The 26,464-nt window shown below is 27.0% G+C and overlaps 2 protein-coding genes across 8 annotated transcripts in view; one reads left to right on the top strand and one right to left on the bottom strand.

Annotated features, from left to right (window-relative positions):
- The first annotated feature begins 2,860 nt into the window (after positions 1-2,860).
- On the top strand, positions 2,861-8,718 carry LOC107445527 (transmembrane protein 223). Its single transcript, XM_016059942.4, has 2 exons — positions 2,861-3,348; positions 8,376-8,718. The coding sequence occupies exons 1-2, from the start codon at positions 3,009-3,011 to the stop codon at positions 8,669-8,671; spliced, it is 636 nt and encodes a 211-aa protein (XP_015915428.1). The 5' UTR covers positions 2,861-3,008; the 3' UTR covers positions 8,672-8,718.
- A 448-nt stretch (positions 8,719-9,166) lies between these two features.
- Positions 9,167-26,464, bottom strand: part of LOC107445518 (solute carrier family 15 member 1) — a 79,245-nt gene continuing 61,947 nt past the window's right edge. For all 7 annotated transcript variants that reach the window (XM_043045767.2, XM_043045768.2, XM_016059927.3 and 4 more), the window contains 7 exons: positions 24,812-24,925; positions 22,529-22,696; positions 19,984-20,171; positions 16,077-16,194; positions 12,562-12,690; positions 12,375-12,482; positions 9,167-10,849 (listed from right to left, as the gene is read on the bottom strand). In XM_043045767.2, coding sequence (XP_042901701.1) covers positions 10,658-10,849; positions 12,375-12,482; positions 12,562-12,690; positions 16,077-16,194; positions 19,984-20,171; positions 22,529-22,696; positions 24,812-24,925 — 1,017 coding nt within the window. In that variant the 3' untranslated portion in view covers positions 9,167-10,657. The remainder of the gene's footprint in view (positions 10,850-12,374; positions 12,483-12,561; positions 12,691-16,076; positions 16,195-19,983; positions 20,172-22,528; positions 22,697-24,811; positions 24,926-26,464) is intronic.

Genomic DNA, 26,464 nt, shown 5'->3' with positions numbered 1-26,464 from the left:
TTTTTTAGTCACAAAATTTATCAGGGGCTATTCGTTAGATTTCAATATGGGTTATGTTTTTTCTTAGATTAAATATTAAACATTAACAAATATTTGTCTTTTACAACCTTTCACTCTATAATAATTATTAATTCTATATTCATTCTATAATAATCTTATAATAATTATTCTATAATTGTAGTTCTAAAACTAATTGCTAATTGATAAAAAGCTTTAGTGTGTTCCATTGATATAATACATGTCTTCCATCGGCGGAGCCCCGACATTACAATTAAAGATTAGTAAGGTAATTACGAATATTATAACCTACAAACAGACTATTTTTAAAATATTTAATTCGAGGAATGTAGATTTTTCATCATTTTCAATCTTAAATAAGGTTTTATATCCGACAGTTAAATTTGCAGTCCTTGTGTTATATCAAGTCTAGTTTTAAATTTATTTTTGGTGCATATACATAAGCTGAAAATGAATAAGATAAGCCGAAGTATGGTTTACTTCTAAATGAACTGAAGTTACTTGTTATAAACGTTAAAAATGGTAATTTGGAAAGCATTTTTCAAGAATGTCAAGTATCCAAAGGACTTAATTTATTAAATTTAAAAAAAAAAGAAATTTAAAAATATTCCCAAGACAGGTGTGTATATTTGGGGCTAATGATTATGAAATCTTACACAAAACTGTGAGATCGTGGGTTCTATTCCTGCTGATGATACTTTTTAATAATTATTTCTTAATACTGAAAAATGTTTTTCTTATTTTTTTTAAGTACGCATGTTAATAACTAATAATTTAACAATTATTTAAAAAACTGGAAGGCTCCGCTACCTGTTCATTCCTGTTAGCTCACTAACCCTCGTGGTTGCTTATGCATTCATTGCTGGTTAAGAGGAAAAACGTTTTATTTCCTTTTTTTTCTACAAAAATTACGATTGAATTACCATTTACATTTTTAAGATAATTAAATTTAAGCAAATCAATAAAATTGGAAGCAATCAATAAAATTGGTACCAAGCAATAAAATTGGAAAATTGGTACCTGCCGCAGAGTTATTACTCAATAAAGTTGGACTCATGGGATAGAGTATTCTCCTCCGAATGAGGTGCACCGAATTCGAATCCCAGTGATGGCTGATTGATACACCCAGCTCTTACCGACCACAGTGCTGACGTGAAATATCCTCAGTGGTAGGCGGATCATGGATTAGAGTTCCTTTGGTATCAGACTAACCATGGGAGGATTTCGTGGTTTTCCTCTCCATGTAACCCAAATGCGGGCTAGTTCCATCAAAACGTCCTCCACGAACACAAAAATTTCTTCCACTACTTGATCCAGGAGTTCTCTTGTCTGCTGGATTGGGTTTAAAATTACAAGGCTACGGAGTTAAACATTAGTAGTAGTAAACTCGAAATCTGGTGGGCTGCTCAATGACTGTTATAAAATAAACTAATAATTTGGCCATGATAGCTTGGTTGATGGTAGAGCTATGGACTCGTGTTCGTGAGAATGGGAATTCGAATTGAGCCGGCCCAATTATAAAATGGTGACTGGTGTATGTTAAATCTGTCGGGGTCATAAACTCCTCCGAGTTCTCTTAACAATTCAATACCTCTGGGTATTGATCCATGAGTTTCCTTGTCTTCTGGATTGGTTTTAAAATTTCAAGGATACGTAGTTAAACATTGGCTCAAAATTGAGTCATTCTTTCAACGGCGATTATAAAAAAAAACTAATAATCAAACTGCATTTTCTTGTATTTTTTATAACTCCTTGCATATTTTCTACACACCTGCATAATTTTATGTTTCTAAGTCTAACAGATTTTGATCTGCAAAGCAAAATGTATGTCTTACAGGAAATTGATTTCGATGATGTGATAGAAGATTCGCCTCTCAAAAAGCGCGAAAAGTATAGTTACCTTAAATTTTCGATAAAAATAATGTATATAAGCTTTTATAATTTATTTATATGTTTTTTACTCCTAAAATAAAAATTTAAAAATTATTCAAGAAAAAAATTTTTTTTTCTCTAAATTTACTCATAAAGGGCCCCCAGATAATGACAGGCCCAGGGCCCCTATAAACATAAAAACGGCCCTGGCTTGCAACAAGAACAAACAGTAATAAACAAATGAAAAGAGGCCAAATAGGACTGTCAAAAAAAGCGAGCAATTCAAAATCTATAGATATATTTTCTAACATTATATCTATAAATAACTAAAACAAATTTTCTATTCAAACTCACCAGAATTATTTAATAACAATAATATCTTATGAAATACGGCAGATTTGAGCTCAGAAATTATCTAATTTACTTTTTTTTATTGAAAACGAAATTATCCGTTTGATAATATCACCTCGGAGAATACGCTGTAATAAGCAGTTACAAACTTTCTAACCGGAACTAGAGCAGGTATAGCAGAGCGGGATTGTTATTGTTTACATTCACATTGAAAACACGATCCATTAAGAAAGGGGGAAATATCTTAGCACATTCCTATACAAATTGAAAGAGGAAAGGGGGGCGAGTCAAAACATGGAACGTTGCGATCGCGAATATTTGTGGACTGCCACTTTAAGGATCATTCTCGTTCGGGTTACTCTTTTCCGGTTGTCGTCGTGGAAGAACGAGCAAGTTTTCCATTTTTCTCGACGGCGATCGGAAACTGTAAACCTTATATAGTGAGAATGATCCTTATGTGTAAAGGGCTACTCTTTCTGCCTGCTAAAAATGAGAAATTTGAGGCTGTTGGTTGGTTTAAACGCCTTGAATTGTATAGAAATAGGTAGGTAAAAGCGTTTTACAAATTATCAAAATAAAAACAAACATTACCCCCTTCTTACTCGTTGGGTCATGTAATTTTGAAAGATTATTTGCCAAAAAATATGAATTGTTATTAGGAAGTGTGCATCGTTAATTATTAATCATCAACAATAAGAAACTTTTTTAATATTTTATTTCAATGCAACCATAATAAAGTTAAATTCGAGCACGGCATATTTTGAAAAATGTTTTTAGTGTGTCAACTAAATACTAGAATTTTATTTACATCTAAAACTTCTTGGTCTCAATTCCTTCACCTCCGATTTTCTTCTGGTTATTTCCCGACTGAAAAGATTAAGAACTTACAGAAAGATGTTTTGTTATATTCCCTGGATAAAGTTAAATTTCTAAAATATCTGTCCTTCTTTGGAGTTGGACAGTTGTTTCTTTGCGGTTATTATGCTAGTACATTTTTTAGTCTCAGAAATACTGACACAAGACACGGTGAAAAATCTTCGTGGAGGAATGTTAACTTATCAAGTTTCAAGTCTAGAATGATTTCTGCGGCTACTTGCATGGGGTTTGGTATGTATGAATTTTTTTATTTTATTGCAATATTTTACTACAAAAAATTTATTTTGGAGCATTATTTTTTCTCTAGTTATCAATCTTTAAGTGTTTCGATGTATATTTATTTTTATTAAGAACTGTTGTTAGATGTACTTTATTATTAGTCACTGCTACTGGGGTACAATATTATCAAGCAATTATTATATTAAGCATGTTAAAATTCTTCATACAATAATAATTAAACTTAAATATATTCTTGTGTAAATTTGGTAACAGTCCATGTCACTTTGCAGCAACTGTTTGCTACTATTGCTTTCTTATGCTGAGTGGACACAACAACTCGTGCATGCCAAGTGGACCTAAAATCCCATTTTATTAACGGGCAGTCTATAACTTGAGCTTACTTACTAAACACAACAAAAGTTAATATACTTATCTTTTATGCTTTTTTAAGACATATTTTAGTAAGTTTCCATTTCGTCAATTCAGCTGCTTTATTTATTTTTTGAAAAAAAGTAGATGCTGCCTAATATACTACAAAAAAAAGCAGTTGAATTTACTTGCGCCAGTTGACTTTTATTGCATCGGAAAAATTGAAAAGTATCATTTTTTAATTGGATATGTACAGGGTTTGAAAAAACCCGGGGATTTTTTAAAAAACCCAACCTGCCCGGGTTTTATTGAAAAACCCCCGGGAAAATTGGGTTTTATTTGAAAAGACCCGGGGAAAATTGGGTTTTTTCATTTAGTTCTCATAAACTACTTACTATAAAAATATTTCTATTTATTAAAAAGTGTAGCATAAACTTAAAAATATAAATAAATCTAAGAAGTTTACATAAAATATATATAATAAAATTAAAATAAGTTTAAAGAATGCACTATCACTAATACATGTTTGAGTCTTTATTCTTAAATACATAAGATTTTATAATTTTTAACTAAAGCACTATAAATTGTAAATGTAATAATAATATAGAAGGAACAAGTTTATTAATCTTTTTGTTTTCGTTTGTTGTTTATGTATATATATGTATTACTTATAATAAATTTATAATCAATAAAAACAAAAATAATTTCATCTGACTTTAACCTTTAATAAAATTAAACTTGAATAAATATTTAATGGTCTTTCATGTTTTTATAAAACATTAATAGAAAGTGGAATTAAAATTACGTATAATTATAAAGAGTATCAGTTACTTGTCCCATTTTTCAAATTTTTAACCTTAGAAAAAAGACTGCATTTTTAGATAAATTTTTACTTTATAATTTCAAAAAACAAATTAATCCTAAAATTATAAAAAAGCATACATAATAAGTTTTAGCTTATTTTTTTTAAAACCAGAAAATATAACTTTGATTGTTGTTTAATGTATCATTTAATAGAAAATGTTTTTTCATTTGTTTTTAATATTTTTAAACAAGATTAAAAGAAATAAAATAAATTATATTCAAATAAAATCTTAAAAATATTTAAAAAATCTTAAAAGTAATATTTTAATTTTTAACTGTTTTTTAATGGTGATAAACTTTTTCCAAATAGTTAAAAATTGTCAGCAAATGTTAAGAGTTAATTTAAAAAAAGATTCGTTTTTTTTATTTATTATTATTATCATACAGCAGATTCAAAGTGTCTACATTTCTCTCTTAGATGGTGATACACTTTTACGAGCTTTGTAGCTTTATCTATTCCTAATCTATTTCGTAGTTTACTCCACACCAAACCGAAAGTTGAAAAGTGTGTGAGACAAAGAATGCTGGTGCTGAGTGTAAAGAAAAAATAATTCGCAGAAATTTTGTGGAAACTTGGAATTTTTTTTTTTTTGCCATAATTTTTCACTATTTTTTGATGAAAACTGATGAATAACAGTGTCAAGCATCATTGATTTTGGAAAGTATTAAGGATTGGAAATTTTGAATGCCATTACACCTGGCAGAAATTCTGGATGATGCTTAGAAAGACAATTTTCTGCTAATTGCTCTTGTTCATCCTTTAAAAATTGTCCCCTTGTTTCGGGATCTAGGATGCATATGCCTTAGAATCTCAGGCTATTCAGCCAAATGAGGTGGTTGAACAGCCTGATGGAATCTTTTTTACAAAATGTTTATGGGGTTCTAATTCATCACACAATAGTAAATTAATTCATATTTCAACAGCTTCTGAATTTGAAATGTTTTCTGATTGAAGCTGTGGCGTAACTACCACTACAAAAGTTTAACATCATTCACTAGTATATAAAGCATGCTAACTTGATTCTATCATGGGGTACCTTTTGATAGATGAAGGTTGGCATGGTCGATAACTCCGCCCCCCACATTGGTGACCTTCGGACGTGATTTGATCACGCAAGTAAGGCCCACTTCGTAATCTCTTAACGGTAACGCCTACTTCGATGGATAGTCCACTTCGAAAGGTTGACTTGCTATTTGTGAATGCATCATTCACCCTCCTGCGCTGTTGCTCAGTCTCGTCTCAAACACACACACAACGTCGGCAAGCATACACTCGACTGCTAAAGGCAACACAGGAGCGACCACGTCTGTGAAGTTAATACACCTCTCACATTCAGCACTCAAAGATTCCGGTGACTCTCTCCCGGTCTTTCACAAGTACAGCAACTAGTGAGATCTATTCATCGAATTATATCTCTGATAAAATTCTGGTGGGGGAGTACTGTGGCGTAACTACCACTACAAAAGTTTAACATCATTCACTAGTATATAAAGCATGCTAACTTGATTCTATCACGAGGTACCTTTTGATAGATGACGGTTGGTATTGTCGATTAACTCCACCCCCCACAAAGCTTTTCTAAAGCTTCAGAAACAATTGATATCTGATTTTTCAAATTGATAATTTATTGGTAAAGCCCAACATTATTTAATATTTTTGGCATATTATTAGATTCATTTTGATGTTCAAGAGCAATCTCTCGATATTTATGGTTATTATTGGCAAAAGTTTTTACGCGGTCATAATATGAACTCCACCTAGTATCATTTGGTATATGAGGCACCAAGCAGTTTTTTTCATTTACCCATCCATGTGCTTGATGCACATTTCTAAAATATATGTTAACTTTCACGATGTGCCCAATGATAGATAGTATTAGGAAATACTTCTTTTTCAACCAAATTTAAATATATATACATATATAACACTTTGTGAAAAAACCCACCAAGTAGGTTTTTTCAAGGTGGGCCCACCCAATAAAACCCGGGCGGGTTTTTTCTAATTGGGTCCACTTGGCGAACCCTGGATATGTAACTGACTATACAATCTAGGATATATGGACTATATAATCAGTTTCTTACTTGATCATGGGTAAGAATGCCTCAATAACTCCGTTAATGCACCATAATTTTGTTAGTTTTGCCAATGAATATTTAGGGCAGAGAATATAAAAAAAAGTTTACTGTTATAATGTCATGATGATGTAAAAAAAAAAAAAAACCTGATTAACTGCAGCATTTTTGAAGAAAAAAAATTAGATACATTTTTTTTTTATCTTTAAATTATTTAGCATTTAAGAATTATTAACAAAAATAAAAAAATATAGGTACCTACTGAGGTGAAGTAAACAGCTGCAGTTTATTTTATTTAAATTTGTCTTAGTTTTTAGCTGCAGTCCTTCGCCAACAATACATTTTAAAATTTGATTAGTTTATACTCGTGATATAAAATGTATATTTAACTTTAAATAAAACTTAACCTGTAGTTTCGTGTCAGGTGCTCTTTTTATTATTGTAAACTCTTTTAATTATTGTTATATTGGATATTTAAAGTGTCTTCTTAGAATCATTGAGATTCCATTTTAGTATGTGAAGCTTTAATCTTTAGATCAAATACTATACAATATGTTTTATCATGTACTTATTTTGTGAAATGTTATAATTTATTGTTAATATAAATTTTTATATCATAAAATTAAGTTTGCATGAAAGATGTTTGTATGGGATTTTGTGTGGATATTGGTACACATTTATAATTATATTATTCGTACTTTGCATAATGTGTACGTTCATATCCTCCACTAATTTCACAAATATTAATTCCTAGCCATTTTTCTTTACTCTTAATATCTAAATTGTCTAATTCTACCAATCTTCACTAAAATATCATCCACTGGTTGGTTGGCAGCAAAGATTAAAATTTTTTTTTAGCCTGATACAAAATCCTAAAATTATATAATATACATTTACTAATTTTAAGACCAGCTAAAAAAATGCCATATGTGTGGAAGAATAAGCAAATGCCTTTTTATATTTGAGTAGTAAATCAATATCCTTATTAAAGATTTGTAACAGAAAAGAGAAAAAAATAGAACACAAAAAAGAAACTAAAATTGTTATACTGAATTTTTAAGTATTTTGACACAAAAACGCAACATCCCCAACATTTCTCGACTTTCAAGCTTGGCTCATCTTCAGTTGGCAGTTAGGACTATGTTAAGTGCCAGCAATTACACCACCAACATCAGAGACGTTGTTAAGGCCCAGAGCACCTGGGGACACACTTTGTTTTTGCGCTTGTTTGCATTATGGCACGAGACTTATAAGGCGTTTCTCGAGGCCACTTTAAAATGATTTAAAAAAACTGCCTGCACTTGGCATTAGATTGTTTAATTTTACATCACATAAGATTTTTTAATTTTTTTTTTAAAACAATGCAACTTGGGTAACTTGTTCTACTTAATGTTTTTAATCACATTCATTGAATGATAAGTGCCTACATTTTTCATTCAATGTATTGCCAATTTGTTAAAAAAAACATTTGAGTAAAACAAATTTCCTTGATAGTAATAGACATCCTGTTCAATTTATCGGCAAATCGAATAAAATTTTGAAAAATTTATGGTGCCTTTAATTTGAAAATGAAAGTGGTGATATTTAAAAAAAAAGGTTTATTTCGGAATTCATTTTCAATAATTTTTCATAAATTTGCACCCTTCTAAGGCTGGGCCCAAAGTTAAGTCTGCGCACCACTGCTCCTCATTCATATTTGCTATACTTAGAGCACTCATTTTATTCTTTTTTAGGTTTGCTTACTGCTTTTATATCATATTCATTGCCCTATAGAATTGTCAAACAACTTACTTTGCACAAAGGAGGTGATATTGTAACCATTTTAACATATGGCCCGTTTGGAAGAACTCGCCAATTATCTGTGCCTTTACGAAAAATCAGCTGCATGTGTACTCGAGAAGAAGCAAAATCTTATATACCTTTCAAAATAAAGAACAAATCGCTATTTTTCCTCATTGACTGTAAAGGAAAGTTTTTACAGCCTACTTTATATGATGTCAGTGTAGGCACAAAAAGTTTTAAGATTTAGTTAAATGCATTAGTTAAAATATCCAATAAATATTGAAATTTAATCTATTTTTTTGTGTCATTTTCTTTGATGCTGTGTTAAATTGTAAAACATAGTATTAATTCTTGTGAGTGGTCAAAGATAACCTGGCATAGAGGTATTTATAAAAGTAAAAATGAAATACCTAAAGTGCTTATCTGAAAATCGTGTAAATAAAAATCATTTCATTTTTTAAATCATGGTATAAATGTATAAGTTACTGTATCTATTTACAGTGGTAACAATCCATTAAAGGAAATAAAAATATTGACAATTTTTGATGACTTAAGTTTTTATTGACCTTAAATTTTAAGAGAGGAATGAAGCATGGGGATTCATAATTATACTTCTAATAGGAAATAAATTTTTTAGTATAATATTTATCTGTAGATTCTATGAATTCGAAACTAATTTGCTTTTAACTGTCTTTGGTATTAGAAACGATGTGAATAAAACACTGGTCTGAAGCACAGTGAATAAGACATTTAAATGGAATGTTTATTTAACATTTTATATATTATATGAAGAAAAAAATATATAAGCATACAAAAAATTGAAAAATAACAAAATACAATTATATACAAATACTTCTGTTAGAAGTAGCAAAATTTTTTTTATAGATATTTTGAATCTATGTTCAAAAGGAAGACTGTGTACACATTTTTGAATTTTTAACAAAAATACATACTTTATTTACAGAAGTACAATATATTATGTTTAAATAAAACGAAATGTTATATATATTTTTAAAAAATGAAACAGCAGCATAAGTATTAAACATAAATATTGAGCAAAGGATTAATATTGGCCTCTAAATATTTTCTCATTGGCTATGAAAAAATATAATTATCATTAGTAGAAATTTCTGAAAATATTATATATTCATTCTATTATAATAAAAAGATGAACAGCATATCAGATATAAAATTTTGAACAGTCATTGCACTAGAAATTTTTTTTCCTACAAAAGTAGTAGCTATTAATTGGTACGCACAATATCACACAATAACTTCTTAATGCTTCAGTTATTTTAAAAGAAAAAAACAGATGCTTAGAGTACAAAAGATTAAAGTGAAATTCTAGAAATTTCAGTGTTTACATTTGACAAAATATTTTACAACTTTAAAAATGTATACAAAATGTTAGAAATAATTTTCTACTCTATGCAATACACATGTTAAAAATGCAAAAAGAGGCATAACTGATATTTTTTAACTGATACCTTCTAGAAATTCCAATATTTAAGAAATCTTACTTTCAGCTTAGTTTTATTTTGCATAAACGGATAGTTTTATAACATGCATATATATATATGAAATGGAATTAAATTATTTAAACTTACAATGAAAATTTTTGTAATGTAAGAACATTGACATAAATTGCATACATTCTTTGAAATACATACTGTTCAATAATTCTTAGCTATACCTTTTTATATAGCTTTCATTTATTTTTTTAGTGCTTGATATAAAAATATATTTTTTCAATTGATTTCCGTATACAACTGGTTAATAAAGAATTAATAGCATACAATATTTTTTGTAAAACATTTAAAACATATGGAAATGTGATGCATATCTACAGAACAATTTACAAGGAAATATAGAATTAAAAAAGTCTTTTATAAAAATAAATAAATAATAAATTAGTTGATTTAGTCTCATTTAGTAGCAAGTTTATAATAGTAAAAAAAATAATAAGTTAACTAAAACAGTATTTCTATTTCAAATCACATTCTTTCACTAAAATAAATACAGCAATTTTTTATCATACCATTAAATGTAAAATATTTATATTTTAACAGCATAACACAGCATTTGCACATCACATAAATATAAGACACTTCAATGCTTCTTTATTTACAAAATAATAATTTACACAGATATACATAGTTTCATTGCTTAAAAAATGCAATTGTCATTAGATCATGCTCTTTACATGAGAAAGCTAAAAGAAAAAGACTCATTTTCATTTAGTAAAGTCTGTTTCTTCTACATAAGCATCATTTACTTTTCCATTTGTGGTGTTTGTTCGTGATTTGTCTCCACTTCTTTCCTCACTGTAGGTATGTACTTTTACATATTTGTAGAAATAAGCCATGACAGCAAAAATAAGCATATCTATTCCCATAAGAATGGCAAACATGAACAATTCAGAGGACTAAAAAAAATTATTTTATTTTGTAGAGCAAGGAAACATAAAGATATATTAGTTTATATTTTAAATATATATACATAATGTCACACACGTATGATCAACTGTTAAATTAAAAGGTAGAAGACTTGGAGCTTGGAGCAATATAAAAATAAGCCATATTCTCATTGTTGAGAGCATTTTTGGAGAAAAGCAAAGATTTATAAGTAGGTAATAAAATTTAGTGAAGTGATGTAATCTAGTTCAAAACAAAGCTACGGAGCAGTTTTATTACAAAAAAATGTATCACCTTTAGTTAAATACGTGATCCATTACTGTATTTCTTCAGCCCTTAAATAATAAAAGTATTTTTCAAAGCTTTAGTTTAGTATTTTCAGCCAGCAAATCAATATGTGGTCACTAATTTATATTAAGCCAGAAAAGAAAGTCCAAATAACTATTCAAATTTAGTTTTAAATTCATTTTTTTTTTCACTAGGATATTAAAACTTAATTGAATTATTTAAGTACAAACTTTCTTTTTTAAGTTTGTATGTGATATTGTCAGAAGTAATTTATTTTTATCTTTTAGTTAAAAATATTTACTGGTTTTAAATAATTAGTCTTTAAAGTACATGTATATATTTTTCTTAAATTAAAAAAAAAATTTCAACATTTTTAAAGAGCATAAACATTTCTTACATTTTTAAGGAGCATAAAAATTAAATGCATTTCTGAAATCATATAAGTAAAAATAAATTTACTCTATGTTAAATTTGTTGTAAATTTTTTTTGTTACCATATTTTTCAAATTTGTAACAGAAATATCTCATCAAAGAATAGAACAATTACTCAGACATTTCCATAATGTAAAGAATTCATATTTTTATTGAATTCTGGATCCATTTTTTAAAATTCTAAAATAAGTATTAAATCTTTAATTAATATGCATGCTATATTTTTAATACCTTAATTTTTTTTCTTTAAATTATTTTGAACTAAGATATCTATAGCACTAATATCATATGCAGTTATAGTTTTTACTGTAGCCAGATGGATGCAGATAAAACTTGTATTGTTTTGGACATAAATTGTTAATTAAAATTGCTCTAAAATTTTTTGATTCTAATAGGGATATATTATATCCTCTAAATATAGGTTCTTATTTTATTTATTTATTTTTTTAAAAGTACTTTTGCTACAACTCAAGATTCTGAATGAGTTCTTCGAGACAGTTTTTATAAATAACAACTATGGACTGAAAAAAACTCAAAAACGTAAAGGCTTATAATTGCTTAAAAATACAAGGAAGATATTTTATCACTCTGGCTTTCATTTACAGAATTTGTATTAAACTTAATTTTTTAATCAAATATTGAATGAAATATATTGTAGGTTCATTGTAAATACATATTAGGTATTTTTTTTTTCATATTCATATTGAATATTAAATCTTAAAATACAATTTTCCTACAAAAAACAATTTGACTGATTTTTATAAAAATAATCTATCTAATCAAATATTTACATTTAAAGCTCTAGTAAATACATACCTTTTTTTCTACAAGTTCTGTTTCTGCCACTATAGTAACAATTAAATTGCCAAATGCAACTGTCAATAACCAAGCAGCTTGTAGGACAGATTTCATTGATAATGGAGCCTAAAATTTGAATAATAGTATTTTAAACTAAATATTCAATATTGAACTAAACATGATTTTTTTAGAACGAAGCACAAACCTGAGAATATGAAAACTCCAATCCTGTAATGGAAAACATAATTTCTGCCGCAGTAAGGATTACATATTGTGGTATTTGTAGCAAAATGGGAACGGAATTAGGTAGTACTAATGTGGTTATTAATAAATTCTGAAAAAATAAAAGAAGTATTATTAGTATTCAATGGAATATAAAACAAAGTCATAAAATTTAGTATATTTATTATGCTTAAATTTTTTTAATTCTCATTTGCCTACTTTTACCGAAAGTTATTTAGTTTATTCTTTGCTGAAATTGTTATTTTTTCCAAGTTCTTTTCAAACTTACTTTTCTGTTGAAATCAAGAAAAAATTTTGTTTCTTATCCTTTAAACATTTTTTACTTATCCTACTTTTATTTTTTATTAATTTTTTTATATTTATTATTATTTTATAACGAAATCAAAGTACTTTTTTGTGCCCATGCTTGCAAAAATTTGCTGTACTTGTTAAGAAAAGTCTAATCTTTTCACTTGAGAAAAGTTGTTCATCCATAATTTTGAAATATTCTAAATATTTTCATCAAAATAAATTGTGTGGAATTACACCAAAAACAAGCTTTTATTGCATATTTAAATAAATTGAAGTGTTCTCTTTAATGGCACACTTTTTATGCTCTTTAATATGATTATTTTTTAATGGCAAAAATTAATCAAAATATGCATTTTACAAAAAAATATACGAGCATAATATATAATAAAAATAAACTTCAAAATCAATCACCTTATTTTTTTATTTATTGCATTTTTTGTTCTTTTTTCAAGATCTAATTTTATTTAATTTGCTTCATTTGATTCCATTAAACATTTACAACAATTTTATAAAACAATTTTTGGGGTATTTGTTTCTAATTTTTTTTTTTATGATTTCTGTATATATGTTTATACATATATATATCGTCAATGAGCTTTATATTTCAAATGTAGCTTAAAATGCATGTTTAAAAAAATGGACAAAGCTTGAAATGCTTATTTAAGAGAAAAGGCATGGCACGAAATGCATATTTAAGGAAATTGACACAGTACAAAATGTGCTTTTTTTAACGTTAGGTCCAAACTTATACAACTCAACCAAGAATTTCACATTCTTTTTGAACACTTAACAAGCATAATCATTACAGAGTTCCGGGGTCGGTTTGGCTGAGTATAATACAGGTTTAACTTTTCAGGCGATCTTTTATCTTAATAATCTCTAAACAATAAAGTGGCATTTAAAATACAAAATCTCTAAAAGTATTAACTAATAATTCCCACCACTATTATGATTTTAAGAACAAATAGTAACCATGTAAAAATAATAGTAGACCTTTAAATTATTTCGAAAAACTCTAAATTGAAAAAATATACAAAGTGATTTATCCAAATGGATGACATTACATTACAAATTTGGATTTATTAGTTAATTAAAAAAATATACTTATGAGAGTAATTTGAAAAATGGAATGTAATGCTGTGTCCATTTTTTTAACTGCTTTTCTTGATCTGTGACTATTTTCTTAAATATGCATTTTGAGCTATGTCCATTTTCATACATACATATTTTGAACAATTTCCAGAATAAAACGCTCACAGATGATACATTTATAAAAACATTGGTAAAAGAAATCAAAAAACAAAAATAATCAAGAAAAAAATTATTTAGTCAAAGATAAGTTTGCCATAAAAATACAATAAAAATTAATAAAATTTCTATTTGTATACATATACAATATGTTTTGCTTTCAAAGCATTAATTTAATCTTAAATATACCATATGGAAATATTATAAGACTCAAATTTATGAGATTATGCATATTTCTATTGAAAGGGTTTGAAGCTCCATAAAAGTACATCTAGCTTTTTTTCTCCCAATAAAATATGATAAAGAGAATTTGAGTTTGGAAAGGATTTTTTATGTCTTTCTGGAAAATAATATAGGTTTGTAACATATTATAATGTAAATATTGGTCCGGTTGGAGATATAAGATGATCTAATTGAAGATGATGATGAAAACAGGATCATAATTATAATGAAACCTTTATTCATTAATAGTTGTAGAGTTCAAGATACAAAATTAAAAGAATATTTTATCCAAATGACTTTTTAAATGAAATAATAAATTTTGCATAATAATATCAATAAGGAGACGCCATAGGAGATAAATTTCCCATCACCTGCCTAGTTAAACACCATATTAAAAGTGGTATTTAATTAACGCATTGTAATACCGGAAAGATCCATTATTGGCACATTATCGAAAAAGGACACTGTCAAAAGAAAAGCCAATTCAGCCAACTTTATGATATCTCATGTTAATATTTAAATAATTTGGCTACATCTTAATCACCAAAAACACTGTGAGAAATTAATATAAACCTGTAACTGAAACATTGTTGTGGTTAGAGAAATAAAGCAGCCTAAGGAATAGTTAAAAAAAGAATAAAATATTTATATTTGCATTTTATAAAATTTAATAAAATTAAATAATTAGTTTAATTTAGTTAAAATTGGATTAAGAATGATTAAAAAAATAAATTTATGAAATTAAAGAAATTTTAAAAGCTTGGAAATGAGTAATGCCTATTATGGCATCACACATGTGAAGTATTCATCTTCTTAGGCTAATTAAATTAATATTATTTCAATTTCTGTGAGAAAGTTTTTAAATAATTGTTCGTTTTATTTAAGATCTATCAATAAATTAGATTTAACATTTAATTTTTTAACATTACACATGAATGAAAATAAGCATGTAAAAACATTTTAACAACTTAAAAAAGGTTTCTTTGCCAATGACTTGTTTTTTCTTTTCAAAGATACCCACAGAAATTTCTCAGGGGTGTGCAATTTTTACAAATATTTAAAAAATTGTGCATAAACAAATTTTTTGTAATTCTAAATTTTTTTTTTTGTGTGAGCATTAAAATTAACACACACAATTTCAATAAATTAATTTAACGCTATTAAAAGAAAAGTAATTGATAAAAAATTAAAATTTTAACATTTAAATTTCTATGAAAATTATGATTTATTTAAATTTAACATGGTATGAGCACAAAAAAAGCAGTGGTGTTTGCCTAAAAATATATTTTTTATGTTTTATTTATTTGCTTTTAGCGAGAGTGAGACAAACAAAGCAAACATAATTAGTTTATCATAGTATAAAATTTTTTAAAAAGGCAACCGACTTTAAATACAACTAAAAAAACAACACTGGTTCAGTGTGAATTCAATATGATGACTTATCATTACAAAATGAAAAATTCTTATTATTTAAAATAAAAAATTATAAACATTTGAAAACAAAATATAATTTTAAATTTATTGGATTTCCAGGAGAGGGCGAATGCACTCTTCTTAAGACCCCCTTGTGGGAACACCTTTTTTTTTAATAAGTAAAGTTAGAACTAACTAACAAAGGAATACTATAGGCATACAAAAAGAATAAAATAAATACTTGTAATTTTTATCACATTATGTATAGATACACAAATATATTCAACCAAAGTAAAAACTTACCGAGTGTTCATCACTTTTAACAATTCCAACAATATAAGAGCCACCAGACTGAAATTTAGCTTCTCCAAGTAGGTCTTCTAAGTGGGAACTTTCATTGAAAGGCAAATAAAATTTATAGCTAGAATAAAAATATACAATAGTTATAGATAATATTTTATATAACTATCTATAATTTCAAGTTAACTATCTTTAATTACATAGAAATCAGAATTTTTTTTAAATACACAATAATTTCTAATTAATAGTTCCAAACTGTTCAGATAAACATTGTATACCAACTTAAAAGTAATACATTATTGTTTTTTATGGCTAATCTTGATCTTTAGACCTTACTCAAGATATTATTCATAATTTTAATACTGTCTCTGGTTTGAGAAAAAGTAATTTGATTAATTATTAAATTAACTTTGCTATTCATTTCATTATTGTTGTTTCTAATGCCACTTGCCACACGGGCAAGCCTGCTTGGTGAAACCAAGCAAATTTAAGGCAGGGTGTGCGTTTCTTGTTTTTCAGTGGTGCCATCTATGGCCAAGAATTCGACTTCTGCCACACCATACCTCGCACCCGTTTACAGGGCGGACCCATTCATACATCCATTCATTCATACACAGATCATAATTTTGACCTGAATCAGAGAACGATCGATCTCCAATCCAGTACCCCTAGAGGCATTGATTTGTTATGGGAACAAGGAGGACTTTTGCGACTTGACAGATTTAACATGAATCAGTCACTTTACTACACGGGGAGTCTTCGGCCGGCGGGGTTCAAATCCACGAACTCTCGGACATGGGCCAAGAGCGCCCTACCGACCAGGCTATCCCGGCTCATTTCATAATGTATAAAATATGTACATATTAACATAAACATAAAGTGATAATATAATGTATTAAATTCATTAACTAATCTTTTTCATTTATGGAAAGAAAGTGGTTCCCCCTAACTTACTATCACTCACTAACTTCCGGAACTGCCTACCTAGTTCTTTTCAGATTGCTTCATTTGTTTATTCTGCCCTAGTCTTATTTAATATCCCACCATTAATGCATAATTTGTTTATACTTTATCCTAAATATATAATTGGTTAAACCTTTGCTTCCTATTGCTCGCTGCTTTCACAGTTCTTTTCATATTGCTTTGCTCACTCATTTTATTTTCCAACCCAAAATGAAACAGTTTAAGATAATGAAATGGATTGATATTCATTTGCATACTAGCTTTAAAACTTAAAAATTAATAAAATCATAAAAATTTATCATACAATATTAACTTATGTGGTTTGGATTATATATTGTAAATGGTGAAACTGTGTTAAATGAAGAAAAGAGCATTTTGCTACACACAGAAAGTCACTGAAAAACAGAAAGAGGATTCTTATAGAAAAAGAAGAGTCAGAGGAAGAATTTTAAAAAATCTGCCTATATTTATTTATGTAAATACTAACATCAAACTCCCTAATTAAAATATTTAATCCATTTCATATTTTTACATGAAGGCAGGCCATATAATTATAAATCTCTCTTTAAATAAATGAAAGATTAATTAGTTCACAAATAAAAATAGTATTAGTATTATCAAAACAATTATATTTCATATTTACTAAAATCTATACCCATTTAAAAGATATGATTTCTCATTTTCTATGCTAAAATTAAAAAAATGAACTTGTATCGTGAGAAAGTATGTCAAAGCATATACAAGTTTATGTATATGCTGTGATATCTGTGTTAATGAACATTTATGTTAATGTTTAAATGTAGATTAATATTTTAAAACTTTTTTATTAATATTTAATTATAGACTAATATTTTAAAACGACTGTAGTTTCTTTTTTCATAGTTTGTAGTATAGTGTGCTACTTTTCAAAAAAAGTTTTGTAGTAAGAAGTGCACAACTAAATAACAATAATTGTAGCAATGCCTACTTTTAGCATTAGTTTAGTAAAGAAACAAGCTTTAAACGTGACTAATTATTTGAACCTGATTGGTACAAATCTTCAGGGGCCTATCAATGGACACAGTGAGAATGCCCCTGCGGCCCGGCGTTAATAAGAGTCATGTCTGATGCTCCAGAGCAGAGAGTTTTTATTCATAAAGGTTGTGTCACCTTCAAATGCGAATGTACACTCATGAGACATTGATGTTATTTCAATGTAAAGGAACATATTTTCTCAGTTATTTTTTATGTACTTTATTTCTTATTTTAAATAAAAGTGCATTACTAAGACTTAACAAAATTGCAAATATTTGAAAATTTCTTAAATGCTGTCGAGAAAGTCATAAAAAGTTGAAGGTTAAAATATTTGTTCTTCATAAAAGTGTATAGCACTAAAAGAAATATGTTAAAAATCTATTTTTGCACCTATAAATTAGCCTATGAATCACTAAATAAATAAATTAGTGAAATGATTAAGATTTTAGACAACACACTTATTAGCTATGTTTAAACTTACATAATCATTTCATAAAAGTTTAAATGTATGAACTATTTATGTAGGCATAACATTTCCATGCAACTTAAAACTTTATTTTGCATGTGAAAATAAGGACCAAAACTGTTTTTTTCTCCAATTTCTTTTAAATCTATCAATAGAAATATACAAACGTAATGCCCACATATATAAATGAACAAATTTTTGAGACATGAAAATTAATGTGTTTGCAATTATTTCTAATCACATCCCATATATATGAGGCAGTTTAATTTGTTAAAAGTACTTAACATTAAAATTAGCATTAATTTATAACATTAGAATTATAAATCAAATGCATAAACTATCTTTACTATAAGTTAATGATAAATAATTTATTCTTTCATCACAAAAGATGCCTTTCAGTTACCAATGCCACTTATAAAATACCTCCCACTCTAAGTGCTAAAATATTTACATCTTCATATAAAAATAAATTAAAAACCTTATTTAGTAGATGAGAGGTTATTTGGAGGAGTATTAATCCTTTTCATTTCATCATTTTAAATATTGATTTTTAATTAGTTTGGTCTTTTTAATTTCAATTTTGTGTATGCCCCCATACCTGATCAATCCCTTCAAAATTATTACTGAATGAGTTATTACTGAATAATTAACTGAACGAGTAGGTGCCCTAATGGGACAGGCACTTAATTAATCAATTCTATGAAGGTCATATCTCAAGACTCTGAAAGCTGAACTGCTGTGGAATCTCTGAATGTTTTGCAAACATTATCAACTCCAACAATTTTTTTAATAGCTATTGAATAGCAAATATATAAAAATTATTAAATAATTCTTCTGATGCAAATTGGAATTTGCATCAAAATTGTTACTCGTTAAAATAAAAACACCATTTCTTCTTGCGAACGATCTTTTAAATTTTTGTCATTTCCGAATTACATTTTAGAATATGAATTTTATATTTTTGTGTTTGCCTGAGTAGTTTACTAATTCCAACCGAAATTATTATGGAAATTTCTTCCCAATCTCATGTTTTTGAAGCTTATTCAAAGTTGTATTTTTCGTTTTTTATTTTGCGTAAAAAAACTTGTTGGGATTAAAGAAAAAAGGTGAATTGAGTGAGAAATGAGGAAGAAAAAAATTGTAGAATACATGTTTCATTTACAAGATTTTGCATAGTAACGAAATTTAAATTTTAAACGGGCGGAACTACAAGAAAATTTTGTTGGAATATAAATTATTGATTTACAGATTTCCGCGAATCAAAGGTCTTGAGATTCACAGAATTCTGTGAATTAGCAGAAGAATTGCATGCATAATGTCTGAAGTCCATTTAGTGAACTTTAGGTACATGATAAGCATGTAAATATTGAATTATATCTTGCAAACTTACATTAATTTTGTTAATTGTTAAAAGGACCTTGAGTGATAAAGGAAAAATAGTTTTTAGTGTACAATTGAAATACTTACTTTCCAGGTTCAAAAGATGCATAATCTGTTCGACCAATGTCAGAACTTCCAGTTTCATTATCTGGTGAAACAAAATATGTTTTGGGCCCAACAAATTTAAATGTAGCGTTTATAGGAATATCTTTAATTGAGAAAAATATTCGAACTTTAGCCAGAGCTTCCTTTGATTTAGATTTTTCATCTGCACCCTTTAAAATGAAAAGTTAGTATTAAAAACATGCAACATATATCTCTGTAGCAACTTATAAACAAAAAGAAATCTGTAAAAACTCATAAACCTAAGAAGTTATAAGTATATTTATAAATTTTCAGCAATATTATTGTTTGGGACTTAACTTACAAAATAACAAATTTTTAAATTTAAATAAACTGAAATTGACTTAGTTCAATTCAAGAAAATGGTTATCTACAGTTTAGGGACTTGGCATTCAGTTGTTTTTAACCATTGGTTTTCAGTTATTCTTAAACCTTGTATTTAAATGTTTTCAGTTATTCTTAACCATTAAATGCAAGCTTTCTAAACTGACTGGGAGTTTACGAGGCGTCAAGATGCTGCTGTAATAAATCAGTTTTTTTCCTTGTTAATTAATAAGAAAGTTGTATATTGAGCAGAAATTTCTACACGAATGCAAAACACTCAGTGTGAAATGCTTCATCACTCCAACTTCATTTAAGTAATTTCAATAATTAATATATATTTTAAAATTTACAATGCCAAAAATTTTCCAAAAACACCCTTAACAAGACAAAAACTAATGATAAATTATTAACAATTAGTTAAAATATTTTATTATATAAAGCATTTCCCCTAAAAGCCCATCATGGGCTAGAGGAAACATGGAGGTTAAGGCTCTGCTATTTCAGGGCCAATGGCTTACTATGAGGTCACACAAGCCTCTTTCACTTCCCAGACAAGTTGGTACCCATCAAGCTGGTACCCATGAAGCTGGTACCCATGAAGCTGGGTGGGCTTCAAACCACCACTCTAGATTGAATCCAGTTTTTCATAATGACAGTTCAGAGCCTTAACCGCTGAGACATCACTGCTAGTTTTATTATTTGTTAATAATAATTAATGTAATTTTGCCGATAGAATCATGTTATCATTCATATTCTATTTGTCGAAATATTTTAATAAGTAAAATTCAGTAAAAAGATGCTCTTGTTCTATTATTCTTTTACTAAAAAGTAAATCAAATTGAATAATTTCTACTTAAAGCTATTATATTTAGGTAGGATGTTTAGGGAGGTGTGGAAATACGAAAGATAATCATGATAAGAAAAAAATAAGCACAGTTGGAAACAGGGGGACGTTGGAGTTGAGAAAAATTCCACTTGATGTATTAATGTACTATTTAAATGCTTGATGCATATAAGTTTTTGAGATACCAATATTCATACTAAATATCACAATTTAAATAAAACCAAGAATAATTTGCGTGATTCTATATTAATTTGTAAATGCTTTAATAAATACATATCGTAATATAATTATATTCTTTCATACACTTTTGCAAATGAACTATCATTTAAAAACAATATTATATTTGTAAATTTAGGTTAATATACGTAACTGGAAGCGAAGGAAATGCATTGTATACTATGCCTGCGTTGTATATGAAATATGAGAATTATTATATACTTTATGCATGCATTGTATATAAGAAGCAGTCTTCTATTCTCTCTTCACTTTCTTTTTCTTTAAAAAAAATATAAACTAGTATTTAAATAAATAAATTTTTACGATACACAAATTTCACATTAATCAACTTATCTGGTTATTACTAAGAATATCCAATTAGGAAAAATATTAGTGTAGGAGACATGGAGAATTTGTCCTTAACAGCTTATTTGTCCTAATCCTTAATAACTGACGATGGATTACACATCCAAGCAGGGTTATTATGCCTTTTTAGTAAAGAAAACAAAATAAAATATAAAACCTGCTTGTTGTACCAAGAGATTACCTTAAAGTAATGCTAAATATACTAATAAAATATATGCTAAGTATAAAATAACCATATTTTGCAGGTTTGTAATTGCATTCAATGCTGAGGGAATGTGTGAATTGTTTAATCATTTACTTTATGGATTGATTTTTGGCACTGTATACTTAGCAGGATTCTGCTTTACCAGAAGTTTTTATACATACACGGAGCTTAACCCCATAATTTTTCAAATTGCTATCGAAAAAAATTGTGCCATAATCAAACAACTTTTCTCTATGAAATCATATTAAGAAAAACACTAGTTTGCTTGTGGGAAAGCAACCACTATTGATCAAATAAATTATAGTCAATATTATTAATTATAATACAGTTAATAAATAATTATATAGTTACAGTTAATATAACACAGTATATTGCAGTTAATATAATACAGTATATTATATAGTTCACAGTTAATAACAATAAATATAATCATAAAGCTTATCTTGTATTATTTAATTTATTTATTTATACGTACAAAAGTTGTTAGGAAATATTTTAAATTAGTTTATAATGAATGCTCTCATTATAAAAAAAGATTTAAGGTGTATACATACTATTTGTATATCAAATTGATTTTCGTCATTAAGTAGAAATGCAGTTTGGATAGATTTCTTATTAGTAATTTCAACAGTTTTCTGAAAATCACATCCTGGTTCTCCTTCAACAGCCATAAAAGTCCAAGATTTTGTGTCATTAAATTTTAGGTCTCTAAAAGAGTGTGTCTAAAAAAAAAATATTATTGTTATTTTTCCTAAAGGAAATAAAAATTTAATTTATATACTTGGAAAAGATATAAAAAATTGCATAAGCAATTAAGTTTAATAATAAACACAATAATTAATAATAAATTATGTATATATATATAAGCTAAAATATTGAGAAAAAATGGAAAATAATAAAAAATAATGACAAGAGAAGAAAATTATTAAAAATAATTTTTCAAAAGTATTTAAAAAAATATAATTTTGGATATCTAAAAAANAAAAAAAAAAAAAAAAAAAAAAAAAAAATTAAAAATCCAGAAAACAAAACAAAGAAAAGATATAAATCTCTTCATCAGCCTACACGATTATTAAGAGATTATATCTTTTCTTTGTTTTGTTTTCCGGATTTTTAATTTTTTTTTAGATATCAAAAATTATATATTTTTAAATACTTTTGAAAAATTTTTTTAAATAATTTTCTTTTCTTGTCATTATTTTTTATTATTTTCCATTTTTTTTTCAATATTTTAGCTTATTTTATGAGTTCTATATACTTGCAGCTTATGCACAGCTAATAAAACTTATTAATTTTCTTCGATTTTCTCTTGTGTTTTTATTGTGGTATATATATATATATCTTTAAAATATTTTACACTAACTTGTTATTGACTTCTTCATGTTAACTTCTTTTCATGTTAATTATGTTTCTGTTACATAATTTTATTAACTAATGCGATAATTAGTTGAAGTAAATATATATACATATTTTTTTTAAAAATATATAATGAACTCATCAAGTAAAAAGAACATAATCCTATATTTTTTTTTTTAAAAATGAATTTCCAAACAATGCTTAACATGTGTATTGGGTGTTAGCAGCTAGCGATAGCATGATATTAATTGTAATTAACTTTAATGATTTAAAATGGGGGTCTTTTTAATAAAACTTAATAAATCTGAATATGGTGTGCTTGTTTTAACCCCTCAGTTTTGCCGTTGTAAAGTTCATTTTCATATTTAATTCAGTTGTGTTTAACATGATTTAAATAAAAATAATAAATATGACATATTATCAAAGAAATAAATTATATTAACTTAGCATTACAGTAATATAAAAGCGTTACTAAAATATATTTAAATACTTTTGATTACTTTTTATAAGTATACATAATAATGTCACGGATAGCCCAAATACTTTAAAATCACAAACATTTGATTTCCTTTATCATTTTCTTTCAATTATAGCAAGCCTGCCATTTTTTTATTTGAATTGAAACATTATCCTTGCTACCATCAAGAAACACGCAGTTCTTTTTCAGAGGTTACTTTAAAGATTTATACATCTAAACAAACAAAAGAACGAAGTTTATTTTTAAATGCAGTAAAAGACTGCCTACTTCGAATTCAAATAACTGCAAAGCTTAAATAACCAAAATTTTTGGTAGTTAATAAAAAAAAATTGACGCAAAACTTATTGGAATCATAAAAAAATCTGTGCTTTTTCATTATTAGTTCAAGATGACAGATAGTAATTAAGTATAAGAGTTAAGAATTAAAAACTTATTTTTTTGTTATTCTTTGCATTTTTTTTTATTAGCAATTTCAGTTTATTATTTTTATTTTATTAGATTAGCAATTTCAGTTTTTTTCATAATATTTACCTTTATTTAATATAAGCATCAATTTTGATAAACTTTTGTAATTATTAAGCTGCAGCGTTTTTTTACTGAAAAATTAGGATAAATGAAAGAAATTAGATTTTCAGCACTGAAGTATCAAAAATGTTTGCTTATATGAAATAGTCCAATTCTTCTATATTCTGGATATTAGAGCTTTTACTGTGATTGTTTCAAAATCAGATATGCTTATTTTCAAAACAGAGAAACAGTGATTTACCAAGAACGATAAAAGAAAATGTTATTTAAGAAAAATGATAAGGACCTAAGATTAACATTTATGATTAAGTGTAAAATAAATTTGATTACATTTTTAATAATTAAGTATTACAAATCATTAAATCAAAGACATTTTAGCATAGTTAACATTTAGCATTAATACAATCAATGTTTCTTCAAACTATGAAAATCAACGACAAATTGATATCAAAATGAGTAAAATTGTCAAAGAAATTACTTCATTTGCTTTAAGTAGATAGTGTTCAGGTTCAGTGATGTTGACTGTGCAGGGATTTAAATTCATAATGGTTAGTTCACTAAAACCAGGTTGCGGTAGGACTGGTAAAGTACTCTGAAAATAAAGTAATATTTATTAATAAATTTATAATGATGTATGTATGAAAATATCAGGATGACTCTTATCTGTAATAACTGCAGTGTAGAGATATTTGAAATTTTGATGTTTCCAACTCTTAATTCATTGCTTGTTTAAATACAAAAAATAGACTAAGCAAAATATCCACACCAAAAAAAGAAAATTTTTATGTTTCTTGTTGAGGCTTAAAGAATCAAACAAGGGTTAGGGCTAAACAAGAGCAGTGAAAAATAACCTCAACACTAGTATTCTTCTTTTTTTAAAAAAAAGAAATTAGATCAATATAACTTAAAACTGGACTTATCACTTTCAAAGTCATATTTTAATGTAAAGTACCATTTTAAAATTTTATATGTACAGTGCGGCAAAAAAGAGGACATTCTAAATTACTTTTGATTTAATGATCAGATCTTCACGTTCCACAATCATTCTTAATGGTTCAAGGAAATGACCTTAAATATGCTAAATAATTAGTGCAGACGAGATTTAAAGTTACAAAAACAGTCCCCAAAACGTACTTTCTCTGAATAAACATGCCTTTTTTGGACTGATTCGGATTACTGACCCCCGAAATATAGGGGGTAGCCTTAATTTGAGAAATGTGGTACTCATAGTTTGGTCGGGAGAGCGGTTCAAAATTTGGACCCCTTAATGTTGATTTTACTTCTTGCGTATTTAGCCATATTTCAAGAGTTTTTTAAGTGAATCAAAAAAAAATTTGCACATACTTATAAAATTTGTTTATCCAAAGATAATTCTATACAAAAAATACATTTTAGTGTATATATTTATTATTTTATTTAATAATAATCGTAAAAATTTTGAATAGTAAGGTATACAATTTCCAGCATCATTTTAAAGTATATAATTTTAAATGGCAAATTAAAAAATTTGAGCAAAATCGGTTGAATAATTCCTGAGGAATCAATTTTCAACTATACAACTTCTTTAAAATCCTATGTCTCAGGAAATATTCAACCTATTTCACTCAAATTTTTTATTTTGCCATGCAAAATTATATACTTTAAAATAATGTAAAAATATTATACCTTATAATATACCTTACAATTCAAACATTTTTTTCGACTATTATTATATAAAATGATAAAAAATAATAAATATATACTAAAATTTATTTTTTGCATAGAATTACCTTTGGATAAACTAATTTTATAAGTGTGTGCAAAAAATTTTCAATTCGCTTAAAAAATTCTCGAGATATGCGAGTCCCTATATTATGGGGGACAGAAACTGGAATCTGTGGGGAAAAAGGTATGTTTATTCAAAGAAAGTATGTTTTTTGTGTCTGATTTTGTGACTTAAAATATCTTCTGTACTAATTAATTAACATATTTGAAGTCACCTCTCTGAACCACTAAGAATGAGCCCTAGAACATGAAGATCCAATCATTAGATCAAAAGTTATTCAGGGTAGTCCGTTTTTTATTCAGTACACTGTACATTTTGTCTATATGCAAATCAATAAACAATTTCAAATGGAAGAACAAAGTTTCT

The sequence above is a fragment of the Parasteatoda tepidariorum genome, chromosome 7, assembly GCF_043381705.1.
Source record: "Parasteatoda tepidariorum isolate YZ-2023 chromosome 7, CAS_Ptep_4.0, whole genome shotgun sequence".
In the NCBI taxonomy this organism is placed as follows: domain Eukaryota; kingdom Metazoa; phylum Arthropoda; class Arachnida; order Araneae; family Theridiidae; genus Parasteatoda; species Parasteatoda tepidariorum.
Note: the sequence above shows the minus strand (reverse complement) of the source record. Positions and strands in the feature narration are given on the sequence as shown.